The following is a 17,989-nucleotide window of genomic DNA, read 5'->3' as shown; positions in this document are numbered from 1 at the left end:
CAGACACACTCACATACACACATGAGAAGAACATTTCATTACTCCACCTCCATCCCTCCTGGCTCTCTGAAGGCCTGGATTTCAGCTACACATGGCCATGGGAGTCTGCTTGCCCACGTTTGTCACAGACTCGGGCTCCTGTTCCGTTTATTCTGAATAAAATATGTATGAGCATCATTCAGTGGGCTTGCGTTGGCAGAACAAATAAGTACAACACGTTCAGCATTCTCCCATTGAAATATTCCCCCCAGACGCCTGTAGCGACGTTCTCAAACAGGTAACTTTTGTTGTCAACACAACAGCCGTCAGCATCAGGATCAGGTATTTCACAGTTTCCCTATATCTGCAGTACCTGCAGCAGACCCTTCACTGGAGCTAAGGAAGATGAAAAAATCCATTCCAGGAAGATGTGATCACAAAGCCTCAAAGCAGGACCAGCTGTGTTTTTTATGGAAGACTGATGTCTCTCTGTTTGTTGCTGTAATGTTATCTATGAGGCTATCATCATCATAAATCGGGTATGCACAATTTGTACACTAACACCTCAATATAAAATTATTCTCAGCACCTTTCTGTCAATAATTAAAGCATAATAATATTTCTCAAGCCCCACCCATATACTCACATGATGTGCCTTGTGACATTTGACAACAGTGTATTACATATTATCTTGAACTTTCTGTTTGCTTGTGCATTTATCATAAATGATTTATAAAGATGTTACGTTATGTCAATGAAGGTGTGAAAAAAATGTTTCATGACAGCTTTAGAAATATATACTTGGAGTAAAGTGTGACAGCGTCTCTACTTTTATTGTTTGGTTCTAATCCACATGAACTGGTACCTTACAGTGTTTTTCTGACATAAATCAATGTGCTCAGTCCAGTACAAAACCATGTGCCCCTCGGATACATAAGAGATAAGAGCACAGTGATAAAGTCAGCCCAGCGTAAATATAGAGTTTATTATGCAATAATAACATAGTTAATACATTTATGCATGATCACTAACTAATTGTTACTCATTCATTGGCATTCCTTTTTCTCTTTCAGTCAAATAAATGATTATTATATTTTAAAAAAACTGAGTATTCTGAAATAATTGCTGGGCTGAGGATAGGTGTTCTGAGACAGATATGAAAGGTTGTACAAAACGCCCCTGTCAAAATCAATGAAGCCTCCAAATCAAAGAACACTCAGCGCTGTGCAATAAGGTGAGGAGATGAAATATGTCATAAGATGGTGGGGGAACAATGAGCTTTGCCTGCCTGCAACCCATAATGAAACGCAAAAAAAAAAATTGTGTTACAAATGGGTGATCCCATCGGCAGCCTGAATTTGGCACGCCAATAACTTTAAGGGTCCAGACTTGGGCCCCTTGCGGAAAATGCCTGATTTCTAACGCAGACACGTGAGGCAGCTCCACTGAAGGAAGCCTGCGAAAAAAGCACATCTTCCTGTCACAAGGGGAACGTTCACAAGACGTATTGAAGCCGACACATCGCTGCTGTCCTATTTCGGGGTCCACGCTAACTCAATACTGCCGCTCGCCTTGAACATTCTGCAATTCCTCAAAGGCCAAAGCACAATATGTGGACAAAACGTACCGAGCAAACTCCCAGCGATGGCAGCCATAATCTGAGGCTTTCTGATTGAAAAACAGTAATGTGAAACTCTGTGCGCCGCCCTGCTGCGTTATTGAGTTGAATTCCTTTCGCTTTGACAGTGAGGCTGATTAAATTACTCCCGCGCCTTCCACGGGAGAGACCGTTCTCCATGGACACACATGCTCCGAAATGGCTTTTTATTGGCTGACACGGAAAGGTTTGCTGATCTGTTTTAAAGCACTGAGGATCAACCCTGTGACCTCGTATCAACAAGTGGGAATTACCGTGTAGAATTCCAATGCTCAGACCCTGTGATTATTAAAGCCCTCTGGCATTTCTGATGGTGCTACACCAGCACCCGCGACAGTGTGTGCAAACAGAGCCCCACACGGCTCTCTCACGGCACAACCTTGGGAGGGGGTTTCAGAACCACAGCCTGTGGAAATACATCTCTGCCTGTCATTGCAAAGATGGCAGAAATATCAGATTCACGGCAACTCTGTAAGAACATTACTTTCAACCAGCCCAACATGATTTTAGCAAACGGGAAAGTTGATGCAGAAATCCTGAACTGTGATTACGCTGGACAGGCCACATTCAATAGACTTTTCAAAGATGGACAACCCATGAATAACCCATTGAAATAAACTGTCAGCTACAGAAGAAACAATATTTTTCCAAAAGAACAAAAGGGCAAATAAAAAGGCTGTAAACAGGCAGCACATACAACAACAAGGCAGTAAATATTGATTTAGCAGGAAACGCGCCATCTGACGCCGGCCTGTAACGAACGGCCGGGCAGTTTGTCAGTGGCGCTGCGGTGAGCTCTCTGTCTGTAGCTGGAGGCAGACTGCCGGAGCACTCGCATCTCACAGGCAAAAACAGCAACACTGAGGAACGGACACCTATGCACCCAAACGCTGTTGCCAAAGTGCTGTGCAAGAGCTCATTACAAAAAGCCCTTAAGAAGGACGCCGATCAACGCGTACCTGTCTGTACAACTTTCACCCAGTGCAGTGATGGAGATCTGGAGCGTTTGGTGTACGGAGACCACTGATGGGAGAAAAACTATGCATTTTTAGCAGAAATATAGCTTGTGACAGCAGACAGTGAGTCACACAGACGCCAACAGTTTGATTCCTTTCCCTTTTCACATGCTACACATGTATAATCACCTTAGGGGATGTCTGATCTGCTTACACATGTAATCCTTTGTCTCTCTCACATCGGTCTCTGACAGTCATTGATGCTGGCATATTGCAAATATCACAGGTGCCTCATTTTTTTTATCCTTTTTTAAGTATTTTCCTGTTTTTTCACCTGTACATTATAACTATGCATTAAGCTCCTCTCACTGTGACATCTTCTAATCGTGTAGGACTGCAGCAATGACTATTTTTCACACTGCAAGTCCCATAGCACCAGCAGACAGAAAGCTGCACAGGGAATAGGCATATTTCCCTAGTGTCATCAGAGCGACTGACAGGCATCTGACAAGTCACACAGTGCCAAAAACAGCACAATGGGGAACCCCCCGGAGCCCCCCCCCCCCACCCCCCCATCCCCCCTTTAAAAATACATGTAATGTAATATAACCCCATTCGATGACACCCAACGCTTCAACATCAAAACAAGGCCAATTCTTTCCACATCAAAAAGATGTCAGTTCCTACCACGCAGACACTAAGACAATGGTGTTGCACCACCTCAGATTCACGGTCATTTCCGGGAAACGACACAGCTCAGTTTCAAATCCAGGTTCAAGCTGCCGGTTCAGAGCCCCCAACTCCAAAAGGAGCTTCCAGCTGACTGAGCCACTGGAGAACAGAAGCCTTCACAGTCATACTCTATCCACTGTCTGTTACTGTCATCGCGGCTGCAACCAAACTGCATCTGAGGTATCACTATTATTCAAAATCCAACCATCATATGAAAGAACATGTAGCAGAAATGAAGCTGAACCACTACTCTGGACGTTACACAGACTCTGCTGCTCAGCAACGTTACTCATTCCTGAGTGTGTCGGAATAACGTACTGAAGTGTGTTTAGAGCTGCAAGGATTTAAATAAAGGACACCTGTGGCAAGCTATTTCTAACCATGAAAACACATACACCTGAAACAAACTGTCAATTTGTGGCGATTACTGGCATGGCTGAAATGGATTTTTTAACAATAATGAAATTTATTTGTATAAAACACGAATCCCCTGAATTCTCTCCCACAATATTCTCATATAAGAATTCAGAAAAGAATTTAAACCATATTTAGCCTAATATAAAAATTGCACGGAAAAAAGTGAAAGGTAATCCTACAAAAAATACTAATTGGTGATAATATAGCAAAACAATTCGTTATATCAAAAAAAAAAAAAAATTGGTAAAAAAAAACATAAAAACTAAGAAATGATAAAACCACATAATAAAGCAACACTAATCGAAGATGGCTTGTGAAATGTACCATTTGACACCACGTGCAGGAAATACTGTTCCGATATGAGACAAGGGGCCTCATGCAGGAAGTGATATATGAACAAATTTCCTCTTATTTTTGTTCGTATCCACGATTTGTTCTTATTCTGTTAGTAGCCATTGATTTCTTGGATTCTTGTTTTTGCACTTCTCTCAGGTACGAGCAAATTTTACGAGTGGTCGAGAGCACTGTTACCAAGATAAGAAAAAAACATCTCGTTTTCACAGTCCACAAATTGTTTGCCCAACGCAAGGAAACATAAGTTTTGAGGAACATAAAAAACACATGAATATCATATAATCAAAGTTAGATTATTATATGTTTTAGAGTAATTATAATGATTGGATTATTAAATTTGTGGGCTAAGTAGTCTCCCTTATCCACAGGGGATATGTTCCAAGACCCCCAGCGGATGCCTGAAACCTTGGATAGTACCAAACCCTATATATACTATGCTAATACTAACTGACTAACTGGCGGGTAGCGTATACAGCGTAGATGCGCTGGACAAAGGGATGTGAAGATAATTTCCAAAGCCCCCTTATTCAGTTTAATTTAATTCAAATTATAATTTAATTGAATTTCCTTTTTTCTCTTTTTAATTAAAATTTTCTCCATCCCTGACTTAATTCATCCCAATCAAACCAGATTTGTTCAAAAGCAGACACTGTCCAGACAACACAAATGCATACTTTTATTATTTAATCTAATCTAATAATATGTAAAAAAAAAAAAAAAAAAAAAAAAAAAGCTGTACCCTCTCGAGATGCTGAGAAGGCTTTTGACAGAGCCATCTGACCATTTGTCACACTCTGCAGTTACAATTAATCATTTAGCAGATGCTTCCATCTAAAGCAACTTACAGCACATGAGAGGTATACATTTCACTATCATGTGTGTTCCCTGGGAACCCTGTCTTTATCACCAATTCTACTTGTGAGTTTTTTAGAGATCCCTTAGCAACTACAATACGGTAAAAAAGTGATATACCAAAACAGAAATGCAAATTGGAAAGCTGCTAAATATACTATGCCAATGTGCTAATGTTCATCCTTTGATATTTAGAACACCCAGTAACCTTAACACTTACCTTTTTTAAAATCGCATACTAATGAATCCTTTTAATTGTATTTTTAAGTACAGATAATGACTTCTTATGACTTGAAAGACGTTGTAGATTTTATATTATTTCATCTGTCTTTACCATTTTTTTAGATATCATTACTTCTTTAATTCTGCATTGTTTTTGACTGGCACATGAAACATTTCTTATTTAATTTTTTATGTCATTGGTGAAGTACTTTGGGTTGCACTCTGCTGTACGAACTGTGCTACTGTATATAAATGAATAAAGTTCAGGTAAGTTAGCATTTATCCTAATGGATCTTTGGGGTTAAAAGGTCTGTGGTTATAAGGTCAGATGGAGTGAATCCAAATAAACATAAACCCAAACTATCATAGTTCTCTACCTCCAAAAACACCTTTCCACCTCCCATGGTCTCACACCCCCGACCCCCACCCCGACCTGCTCAGTCACTTCAGTTGTTTTACAAATAGAGCATGCAGGTATAAACTAATATCTTTTGGAGTGTAAATTAATAATAATTAAAAGGTCATAGCGCCAAACAAGTGTTTGCAATTTCACTTATGTATTGTCTAAACACCATGAATAAGATATTGACTTCAGATGCAAATAACACTCATTATTTCTGTGCCTGTAGATCTTCAAAACCACTACAGCACAACACAAGAGGACCCACTTATAGTATGGATATCAAACTGAATATCTCTCTTGAAAGTCTCTCTTGCTGAATGCACCCAACCATGTGTTTCAAATAACCCAATCATAACCATTCCCCTCAGCCCTCAAAACACAATGCAAGTCAGAAGTGAGGGAGAAATTAATTAGTTATTCAGAGAGACCCACCATGTATTCCACAGACAAAAAGACCTTCCCTTGCAGCTGCACAGAGAGGCTGGGGAATAAAGGGAACTCTTCTCTGTGAGAAGAAAAGGACAGCTCACATTAGGAAGAGATGAGCTGAGCCAGGCCAGAACTGAACGCGTGCCCAGTCGCTTCACAGCCAGGGAGACCAACCCGCTGCTATGCTAACCCAACACGCTCCGCAGGACACACGTTAGCAGAGCTGAGGAACAGACTGAGAGATGGCACAATTACCCATGATGCACCAGATGGGACACCGAAGACCAATTAAGGATGGGTTCTTCATCATTCTCCTGCCCTGAAGAGCAATGGATAAACTCTGCCACAGGTCTCTACTCTGAAGCTGTATCTCTTAATTACTCTCAATTAAGCTCTCCGCCATCAGCACCTGGGCCTGAAAATGATGTAATGCTTTCAGATGGAACAGGGGGAGGAGAGAAGGAGAGAGGATGTTTCCGCTTTCTCTGCCTCCTCTTTGCTTTTCTCTCGGTAGAACTAAAATGATGGAGAGGAAGGTTAGCAAAGGTGTGGCACAGACACAAGGTGCCATGCGAAGGGCTCTCATCGCAGGCTTTCTGCTAAAGTCCTGACTATATTTTCAAACTCGCAGTTGAGAAATGCGTGCACCTGGATATTCACATTTCAAGAACTGAAGCCAGGTCTGATGCTACCACAGAGTGATTTGTCTGTCAAATCATGTGTAGATCTCATCTGTTAGAGTGATACTTCTGTCAGGCTTAGAAATTAAACATGTCAAGATAAGCGTTAATCACAATTATGAATAATTCCTTTCCGTTCTGTTTCCTCTGACTGCCTACCCACTTTTCTTGAACTGTTCATTCAACAATCATGGCAATGTTTGTGTTCGTGTCCTCCTAAAACCCTAATTCTCAGAAATGAATGTGATCTGAAAATAGCTCAGTAGTAGAAAGACTTATGAGAGGGATAAAATGCATACTTCTCAGCCATGTGGAAGCCCTGCTAAATCCCTGGGGACTAGCAACAATCCCTTTACCAGGGTTAACACTGAGGGGTTTCTGTTCTGCTCCAGTGCTCTGTCTCCGTCAAAGCGAAAACACGACCCCATAATCCCTTTCCTTAACACCAGCCAGACCCACCTGGGCTGATCTCCGGTCAGAAGGCATTGCAGCTCTCTTTAAAGTACTAACATCTGAATTGGGGAGGGTAGAGAAATTCGGTCAGTAAAGACAATGATGAGTTCACTCTGTGCTGACCAACCCTCCACCTACTTTTGTAACTGCCTGCTGTGTTCCATTGTTTCTAGCATATGATGCATTCAGATATTCAGACAAAAAGAGTTTAATTTTATGCAATACTGCTCTGATTTATTTGCAGTCGAAAGCTTCTGGGACCTCCAGAGGTGTGCTATTACCTGCCCAGGTATCTGCATCAGCTGCTGAGGGTGACTTTTTTTTTTTTTTTTTTTTTGTGTAATGACCAAGGGAGGATGACCGTTCGTTCATGGGAGGGGACCATGAGTTTTATCTAGGCCTTGTGAAGGACAACTGATGTACAGACACTGATACTGACAACACAGCTGGTGTTTACTTACTGAATTCATAGCAATTGTTGACTTGCAGTAATACACTTTTCCACAAGAAAAAAAGCCAAATTATCTGGCAGACATATTTTTGAACACTGTGAAGGACTTGGATAATGACACTGTGATTGACTGGAATCTATCCAAGGCAAACACTCATACAACTATGTACCTCTTGTCATTGATTTCAGGACAAGCCCTGACTTTCTGCAGCATGCACACAGGCTACAAAAGGAGGTGTCAATCAAATATCACAAGAAATGGCAAGACATGTCAAAAAGTATCATGTTTTCAACTGAATTTCTGTAGTCTTTGGGAAAAAAAAACAAATGACCTTCTTTGAGGGAAAATAATAATGAAAAAAATCCTTGACAGCACTAGGCTGTTGCACCGTAATAAAGCTTTGGGCAATACCACTAACACTTTTTATGGCAGATAAAAATCTCAAGAGGTATTGCACAGTAATTATAGTCATTCAGAGGGATTAAGGAGGAAGCCGTCTCTGAACACCATTGTCCCCACCACCTCCAAACATGCACTTTCTGTAAGGTATGGATTTTGCCAACATCTTGTGCCTTACAGTGGCTTCCTTTAAATTAACCCATGAGGTGTCGTGCACTAATAAATATCTTTTCTGGTCTATACAAAAAACGACTGAATGGACTCCACTTATGTGTGAATTCAATCAGAGGTGAGAAATGACCACTGCTTCATTGTCTGCATTGCAGATTCTGCATGTCTTTAGCACTGATGATTAGCCTACACAGTGTGAATTAATCCAACGCTCTGCATCAAAGAACAGATCTACTTACAACGCACTACCTGCTCTGATGTTTGAACGGTTAACCGGTAAAAAACAGAAAGCCATCAGCTGCAGCTGGAGTGAGGACACGGTTTGCTTCCCAATCTTCCACCTGCAAAGTGTAGCGCATATTCCCTACTTAGCAAGTCACCTTGAAACGGAACGGACACTTCCCTCTCCCGCCCCAAGTTTGAGCCTGAGGTTTTGCATACGCGGAAAGCGCGATTCAGATAATTCAGTTTCCGAAGAGTCTCCTCTCTCGGCTGCGGCCAGCCCCCTTAATCCTAAAGGGATTAGCGATAACCAGAAGTCATGAATAAATCGGCTTGCCAAAACTTCAGTGACTCTTTTAAAAAATATTTCTTTTTTTTTTTTTAAACCTGAACTCAAGTCCAGATGGAGGCACAACCTGGTTTTGGCCTTAAAGAGTGGGAGTACACTGACCTGCTGTTTGAGTGGCTTAAAAACATCTTTCAGAGAATTGAAGCAAACCCGGGAGATGTGGCAAGAGCCTTGCCTTCTCACTCCTGAACCAGAATGAACCAGAACAAATCTAACACCACCTGTTAGACAATGACGACTAAACCAGGAACAAACATTCCATTGCATCACATTATTATTATCCAGGGCGAGTGACACAGCATCTAATAAAATGGCAAAATGCACAGACAGGACACCACTAACCACGTACAGTATCAATAAGCATCAGTGCCAAATATTCTGAGAACACAAATGTGTGCCTAGATTGATATGGAAGAACAGGGCATTATGTATTACACCATTAAGGACTATACCATTCCAAATATGCCACTAACACATACCATATGAACGCAAGTACGTCCACATACCTAATTACATAACACTCTGAAATACACTTACACATTCATAATTGCACATAAGAGGAACAAAAGGTCATGCCTGAATCTGGACTGATAATGCCAGAAGTTCCTGTTATTATCTTGCACATTACAAGACCCTAGCTGCACACGTATATTTTCTTTGGTATTCCATTACAGAAGGTAGAGTTAGAATGTTAGAAGATGGAATTAGAATGTTAGAATGGGTTACTACACTCTCACAGCCATGGGATTATGAAACACTGTCACAATGTCACTTCCTCCCTGGAGGAAGTTCTTCATTTCCCCCCGCCCATGCACACCACCTCCTGCTGCACAAGGGTGTGAGAAGTGAGGAATATCACAGGAAGACTTGCTGATTATATGCAGCATAAAATCCGGGGGGATTTGCAAAACGTGACCAAAAAAACACATCTGAGGAGACATGTAAAGCATTTCATGCATCCTGCAGTCCAGACCTGTCACATCTGATTGGCGATCAGCTCTGTTCAATGCTGACACAGTGATAGTGGTGCTGATGAGCTAGCAGTCATCACCGATCTATAACTGCCCCACAATTGAGTTTGCATACATATCGCAGTATTGACTTCTTCATTTTATTTGTGCATGACCTTGGAGTGATATCACTGAGCGGTCCTGCCGCACTGACAAGGAGGGATGTCACAGGCGTAGTAACTGACATCTGTTACTGCTCAAAGTCAAATTACACATTCAAAGAAAGCACAGATGTCAAAATAGAATGCAGTGCAACCGCCACTCGGACAACACTGCTTTGCTGTGTCAATAAAGCACTTGCCCTGTCAATAAAGCACCGCAGAACTACACTGAATGGAACCGAGAGAGAGATCAATAAATATATGCCTATAAATAAATCTAAATTTAAATGTATACATAATTACAGAATACATAACAAAGAATTCTATCAATATTTCTAGCATTCTTAGAAACCGTGTTCAAAGTTACGAGCTGTGATATATTTACCTGCCCTAGTATTTATTACTACTTCTATGACTTCTATGACTACTGTTAGCGGTAGCAGGGGCATCGTTCATATATAATGTAAGGGCTCTGTTAGACGCTGAGTAAAGAACTGCTGGTTCCCAGACAAACATAGCTATCAGTGTTAGTCACTCCGGGCTCGGGGGCTCCTGGCTGATAAACTGGGCTGTCAACACTCCAGCCAGTCCGTGATAAGCTGCCCAATTACAGAGCTCGCTCCCCAGCCCGAGAGCCCAGGCGCCTCTCCCTTCTTCCAGCACGATCTCAGGGCGGCTGGGAAAGGCTGGGTCACGCTGCACCGCTTCCAATGCAAATCAGGGTTGGGCCTTTTCCACCACTTTTCAGCGACTTTTCAATGATTTTTCAATGACTTTTCAAGGGTAATTGTGAGATTTGAAAAAAATCATTCACTCTTCCTGCGATGGCCAAATTCCCACAGAAATGGACTAGCTTGAAGATGGAATTAATGATGATAACACGTTTCGAGATGAACTGCTTTCAAAATATTTTCGCCTCTGCGTAAAAACACACATGTGGGAGGTGTTGGCAGCCAATTCCAGTCACCAACAACCTTTTGCACTGAGTTCAAAGCGAGAGGAGGAGAGGTTGCCAATTTGCTGTACTTGAAAGTAAATGACATCAAGCCAGCAAAGAAACAACTTTTTTCTTATTTTTTTTGGAAATTTTATATGACTTGCCAAGGTACTGTGGGATATTTGACCATGTCTCATGACTTGGTCATGACTTTCCGGGATGACTTTCAGTGGGTCACACACCCTACTCATCCTCTGACCTAGGTCTGAATTGTATTGACCAGGTTAACCCTTTCACGCCCACTCCCTGGGCCTGCTGGCCCGATTACATTGCATTACGTTACATTTAAAGTGCCACCATTTCTATCTTACAGCGTGAGCGCCTGGATGCAGACATCAACCCAGCTGCAGACAAGCTGACCTTCACAGAACAGGGTAAGGACAGGGAAAGCCTTCAGTAAGCACAGCTCCCGTCATAACAGGCTCAGAGAGAGCGGCGTGGTGCTGTGCCAGCGCACCGAACGCAAGCTGCTCCCCACAACACAGGCAGCGACAGCAAAACAAAACAGATGTCAAGACTGGCGCCTCAAAGCTTCGGCCGTCTGGCGCGGAAAGACGTTTCCGTTCGAGCTCCACTGAGGTGGAGCCACAGAGGACTCCGCCTCACGGGGCGGGCGGGACAGGTAACCGCGTGGACGCGGAGCGTCGGGAGGCGCGGTCGCTCCCGGGCTCGTCGGACCGCGGCGGTCGCTCGCTTACCGTTGACGGTCAGGTGAACCCAGCTGCCGTTGTGGAAGGTGTCGTACTGCTGCTCCAGCATCAGGACCTTGCACTCGTACCAGCCCTGGTCCTCGTATCGCACCCGGTCCACCCGCAGCGAGGCCTTCCCATGCAGGCTGGCGCGGCCTGGGGGGAGGGTCACAGAAGGGGGGGTCACACTGGGACAGCCTGTATCACCACACTCAAATGTTACCATCTGGGTGGTGGTTATAATGGTAACACATGATTTTGGGTGTGGAACTCACCAGAATGTGAGTAGGGTTTAATGAGTGCAGTCACCTTGAATGTCATGATTCATATTTGTGAATAGGTTGAATGTTTGTGATTAAAGCATTGTAATTTTTCAAACCACATTTTAAATGGATGTATTGCACGCCAAATTAAAATGGGAAGCTGTGAGTTGCATGCCTGCTTAAAAATACATGGACCAAAAATACATCCAGCCATCTCAACAATTTCCTGTCAATTAAACAAAATGTTACAAGGGCATTAAATAGCCTGCTAAATATTCCATACCATCTACTAAAAACAAATTAATAATCACACCAGACCTGAACAACAGGAACGTTACGATCTGGATGGTGGTTAGAGGATGGATCTCAACATGTCTGAGTACATGATTTTTGGATGTGGAACTCACCAGAATGTGGACAGGTTTTAGTGAGAGCGGTCAGGTTGAATATCATGGTTCATGTTTTTGAATGGGTTGAATGTGTGTGATTAAAACATTGTGTTTTCTTGTCAGTTTTCAGTTGTCAGAAATGTCATATATAGGCTTGAACTATGGGGACATGAGTTAATAATCACTTCACTTCACCTGAACGGGAGGAACTTTTCAAAATTACATTGTGATATGGATTGTATCATGACGCCAGTATTGTGATAAAGATTTTACAGTGAGAGAGGTGTATTGCCTTATCCCTACCAGCCAGGATTGCTGCATGCACGAACCACCTAATCACCGAACTAACCACTGACACACCCCTCAGTTCAGTGGGATGCAGGAAACTATAGCGGGTCACATACGCATACAGGCATCCTCAGAAGCCATTTAAAAAGGATGCCAGGTGAATGTAAGCAGTTTTGATGCCAGCAGCACGCCGGCGAACACACCTCCCTCTGCTAAAGGCTGCTGTCAGGAGATGGGGATGGGTGACCCATTGAGAGGGAGTGGGTGGGTGTTGCCGGGGGTTACCGTAATCGGTCCCGAGGGCCGGGGGTGGAAGGTCCCGGCCTGAGGGCTATAAACACTGCCAGCAGAGTGAATGGATGATGTCATAAAGGAAATGGGTTTTAAAGCCTTGGTTACAGTGCAGCGCCAGACTGACAGAGCGGGAGGAGGAGCAGAAGATGAGGCTGCCACGGAGACAGCAAATCTGTGGCGGCATTTCAGGTTATGGCTGCTGAGAATGACAGTCATAAAGGGTCAAGCAGTCTCTCTCCCTCCCCCTCTCTTCCTCCCTCTCTCTCTCTGTCTCTCTCTCTCTCTCCAGTGGTCGTTCATAGCAGGCAGAGCAATCAGTGGAATGAAGGTCTTTGGGGAAGGTGACAGCTAAAAGGAGGAATATAAGGACAGTCTGAGTTTCTTTTTTTCCATCCCTATGCTAAGAGGAAATTGTTTAGGAGTAAATATGGAATGGCTTTCTGTGTCTGAGAGACGGCCTCCCTTCCTCCACCTCTCCAGCCAAACTGTCACGATGAAGATTTCTCAGAAAAGGAAAATTAATAAAATCAATGGGTCCACTTACAGAAGAAAATGGGTATGTCAATGGCCATCCTCAAGTCAGATTAAGATAGATTGTGCAGGAGGATGGGTTATTGTGTGTGTGTGTGTGTGTGTGTGTGTGTGTGCGTGCATGTTTGTGTGTGTGTGTGTGTGTGTGTGTGTGTGTGTGCCCGTGTGTGCGTGTGCCTGTGTGTGTGTGTGTGTGTGTGTGTGCGAGCATGTGTGTGTGTGTGTGTGTGTGTGTGTGTGTGTGTATGTGTGTGTGTGCGTGCATGTTTGTGTGTGTGTGTGTGTGCGTGTGCATGTGCCCGTGTGTGTGTGTGCGTGTGCCCGTGTGTGTATGTGTGCGTGTGCGTGTGTGTGTGTGCATGTTTATGTGTGTGTATGTGTTTGTGTCTGCTGCGGTTATTACAGTGGTCCACATTCAAAAGGAATATCACTGACGATGTTTCATGCAAAAATAAAAGTTAATTTCAGCACACTTGTTTGGTTCCATATTCAGTTCTGACCACTTTACAGTGGGTGACTCCAAAGTGACTCCCATCAATCGTTTTATCTTTTATTTATCTATCATTTGTTTCCCAAGCATGTCCCATTGAGGTTAATGTCTCTTTTCCTAGACAGACCTGACCAAGAGGCACTGATACTGACATACACTGCAAAAAGCAACTTTAACTTTAACTGACGAAAAAGTACCAACACAAGAGACATTAAACACAGACCAATGAATTCTGCATTGATCATTATTAACAGGCATACTCCTGTATAGTTCTGCAACATCTCAGCTGCAGAACTGTACATTATGCACTTGAAGTCAGCAAAACGAATGAGAATAAGACTACAATGCTGCTATTACAGTGAATCACGTTGAAAAGGGGAACGCTTGTACTGTATTTCTGCGTTAGTTTAACGCTGAAACACAGAGGCCACATTTCCTGTACTGCTTTGCTTCCACGTTCAGTTCGGCTTTATCGCCCTGCAGCGGGTGCCTCCCCTCACTAAGAAGCTTAAGCCACCAGCTGGGATCAGAAAGGAAGAAAGTGGGTAAAAACGGGTGGAAGTTTGTAAACCGAAGACGAGATTAGCGCCGGCTCCGCCCCTGCGCTAAAGCCCCGAGTCGGGAGTTTACACGGCCCTTTGGAGGCGGAGTGTTCTTACACCAGCAACACATCTCAGAGATACGGTTCACATCTAACACCAAAAAAAAAACCCCAAACAAACAGAAATAAATGTGTGTGGATGCAGGAATTTAGTCACAGATCACTGAATGCACATAGATATTCACTGATCAGCCAGACAGTTTTTCAGAGCAATGCAGGGCTGGGCTGTAGAAGAGAGTTATCGGGGTATTTATTTTGGGGGCGTGCTCATGAGGGGACAGAAAGGCAGATCGTATCAAATCCTCTGCATCAGACAGGAATGGCAGCTCAAAGCCAAGGTCTGCGTCGATACCAATCTCTCAATTTCCTGACTTCCAGAGCGCGAGGTGAATCTTCGGATTAATTATTTCTGGGGTTTAAGTTGCAAATGTCATCCTGTTTTTAATTAACTTTTGAGATGACTGTGATGATAAGGGGGGGGGGGGGGGGGGGCATGGGCCTTCGTCTCGCACAGCGGGCCAAGGGGACACAGGAGAGGCGTGGGTTTTCGGAGCTCTGAAAATCGATATTGCACGAAGACAAACAGTACCGAGGCGGACCTGGGGAAGTCACGGCTGTCTGGGACCAGCGCGGGAACAGGCGGCCTCACAGTACCGAGGCGGACCTGGGGAAGTCACGGCTATCTGGGACCAGCGTGGGAACAGGCGGCCTCACAGTACCGAGGCGGACCTGGGGAAGTCACGGCTGTCTGGGACCAGCGCGGGAACAGGCTCCTCGCAGAACGGGCGCAGGTTCCGGTGTCTGGGCGGAAGACGGAAGACGCAGGGCCATGGCGCATCTGCACGCCGTCTGCTTTGCTTCATCGCTGCTGCACCTTGTTCTGTTTTGCAAATTTGTCTACACGGGCAGCTGAAACCATGGAAAAGGATGTTTATAATAATCTGTATCTGCAGTGAGGATCGTTGTCTCCTGCACCCCTCCTGTCCTCTGCACTTCCTTGTCTCGGTTCAGTTTGTTAACAGCAGGTTCTGACGCTCTCTGCATCCCTGTGATAGTGTAGCAGAGATGAAAGTAACAGCCTCTGTGAGTTATGCGTGAAAGCCTGCAACGTTGTGGCAGCGGGTAGCGGAGCGCTTTCAGCGGGGACGACACCGCCTAAGATTCCAGTTAGGTACCACTGTTGCCTGTGGAGCTAGCTTGCAGAGTTGTGGACCTTGTTCGTGTTCACTACACTTGCTATGGATGTATGGATTAAGACTGCTGCCTACCAGTACTGTTTGTATAGAGCCAGCATACCACAACTCTTCCAGCCTCTATGATGGCAGAGTCAGAACCTTCAATGCAAAACACAGCAGAGTCTGAAAATCTGGTCATAATACGGGATATCCGCAGTCTGACTGCTGCATGCTTGACGAGCGCACTCTCCGATCTCCTTGCATAGAGATTCCTCTGACAGCCTCCATCGCCGCGTAAGCAGAGGACCAAGGACTTTACCGTGCTTTAGCTGCGAGCCCTCCCCCTGAACACAGCCTTCCCTGACGGATTAACGATCTGAGATGGCAGCGTTGTGGAGGAAGGCCTGCAGCTTAGCCTGTTTCAGATGAAAATTCTCCTATCATGCAGTGCAGCCCAATGGAAGACCAGGATCTCCGTGGTGGAAATACAAAAAAATGCCAGCTATGACCTTTGGATGTATCAGCTTTGATTTAGGGTTTTGCTGTTAACTTTTTGATTGTGCTGAATTGCATATCCAGAAAGAGTACAAGTCCAATTCAATTCCAAATAACATTTTACCTTCATTTTTAGTGGAAGTAATATTTGGTGGCTGGACATGTTGTTTATATACATTCACTGTTCTCATCATTTTAAACTGAGCTCACATCATCACTTAACAAAGCGCATAAAATATGCTGAACTAATCCCCTTCTCTGCTAATAACCGAGCAGATAACAAGGCCAAATTTTGAATTCTGATGCTGGGGGATAGATTAGGAGGGAGAACAGCTCAGATCCTTTTCTGTATTCCTTAATCTCTGGATACATTTAGAAAATAATGTGTCTGCATTAGTAATAAGTATACACTGGGGGAAGGTCCACAGGCTATAGCTAGCGTACCCAAAATGGTGCTTTTCAGAGATAAGGATTGTTATCAAAATGGTAATAAGAGATAGCACTCTTAGCTGTAGCTGAACGAATTCTATTTGCTTTAAATGCTAAAAAAGGTTTATGTAGCCAACAGGGTTCAAAGACTCAAAGACACACTTCACTGCTAAAATAATGATCTACAGCTTGTCTTCACTATAAGCCCATAAATGGGAACACTGCATCACAGGAGATAAATGAACAGGCACACTTATGAAAATGGATTAATCCTTAGTCTCAGAGGCAGACCTCTTATTTCGGCCAAACAACCCTCAGCGCGCCCATCAAACAGCTCTTGTGGCCAATGAGGGGGCAGGAAGAGGCTGGATCATGAGCTGGAAGTGCACCAGGACCCATCAGGCCAGGGTGAATTGCCCCCAACCTCTCACGGTATCATAGCCAGATGAGTTCTGCCCAGTGGACACAGTACCCATGCCAGGCCCACAACAGGCCCAGAGCAAAAAGAGACACTGTGTCTCTGCACAAGGCAAACACGCACTCAGCCAAAAAAGCCTTTTGAGTTACTGTGGAACCGACTGCCACATGCTGGAGGCTGCGTCTGCTTCTGTGGTAAACAGATTGTTCCGGGGTTTGTAAAGGAGAAGGGGCCTTGCTGTATTTACTGAGGCAACCAGACTGCTGACTGTCAGTCAGCTGGTCGCCATTACCCTGTGATCGGTGGCTGCTCTTATGGGAGTAATGACCGAACATAAACAGGGCCATCTTTCAGTGGCGGTACCAGGAGTCTCACTGTAAATTGAACATTAAATAAACAGATACTGCCAGTCCAGTACAGCTTATCGAGAGTCAGATAAAGGAGAAATGAGGGGATACAGAGCCATCTAAAACAACTGATGTCAGTACAGGATTTGTGGGAGAAATGTGTACACATACAAACACACACACACACGCACACACACACACACACACACACACACACACACACACACACACACACACACACACACACACACACACGCCTTGATGTTTTCAATTTGTGTGGGTGAGACATTGCAATTGAAACAAAGTTATTTTATGTTTAAGTAACAGATTTTAGGTAAATTAAATTAGGAATTTAGGTAAAAATCATACTCATCCATAGAACCATGCAATATGATATATACTTGTCTAACTAACCAGATTGTGAAATGTTAAACCTCATTACACTGATGTACTGTTAAGCTTGTCTCTACCACCTAGCTTGCACCTTGTCTGGCCAACTCTTGAAATTTGGTCATGCAGCACTTCTAATATTGTGACTCCTTATATGGCTTTTTCTTGTGTTGTACTCTACCTCACGTGTAAGTCGCTTTGTATAAAAGCGTCTGTAAATGTAAGGCTCAGTCTGGTAATTTATATTTACATTATATTTGCATCAAAATAAATCATTTTATTCACAGAAGATGTAAACTGATGTAGTCAATATGAAGATGTAGAGTCAGACAGGCATGTCCACTCCAGTCAATAA

General features: G+C 43.7%; 1 protein-coding gene across 1 annotated transcript in view; it reads right to left on the bottom strand.

The window, feature by feature from the left end:
- igsf9ba (immunoglobulin superfamily, member 9Ba) overlaps nt 1-17,989 on the bottom strand; it is a 107,952-nt gene that overhangs the window by 58,199 nt on the left and 31,764 nt on the right. Inside the window, exon 3 of the mRNA XM_036536738.1 lies at nt 11,534-11,680. Within this exon, the coding sequence (XP_036392631.1) occupies nt 11,534-11,680 (147 nt within the window). The remainder of the gene's footprint in view (nt 1-11,533; nt 11,681-17,989) is intronic.

This window comes from Megalops cyprinoides, chromosome 9, assembly GCF_013368585.1.
Source record: "Megalops cyprinoides isolate fMegCyp1 chromosome 9, fMegCyp1.pri, whole genome shotgun sequence".
In the NCBI taxonomy this organism is placed as follows: Eukaryota; Metazoa; Chordata; class Actinopteri; order Elopiformes; family Megalopidae; genus Megalops; species Megalops cyprinoides.
Note: the sequence above shows the minus strand (reverse complement) of the source record. Positions and strands in the feature narration are given on the sequence as shown.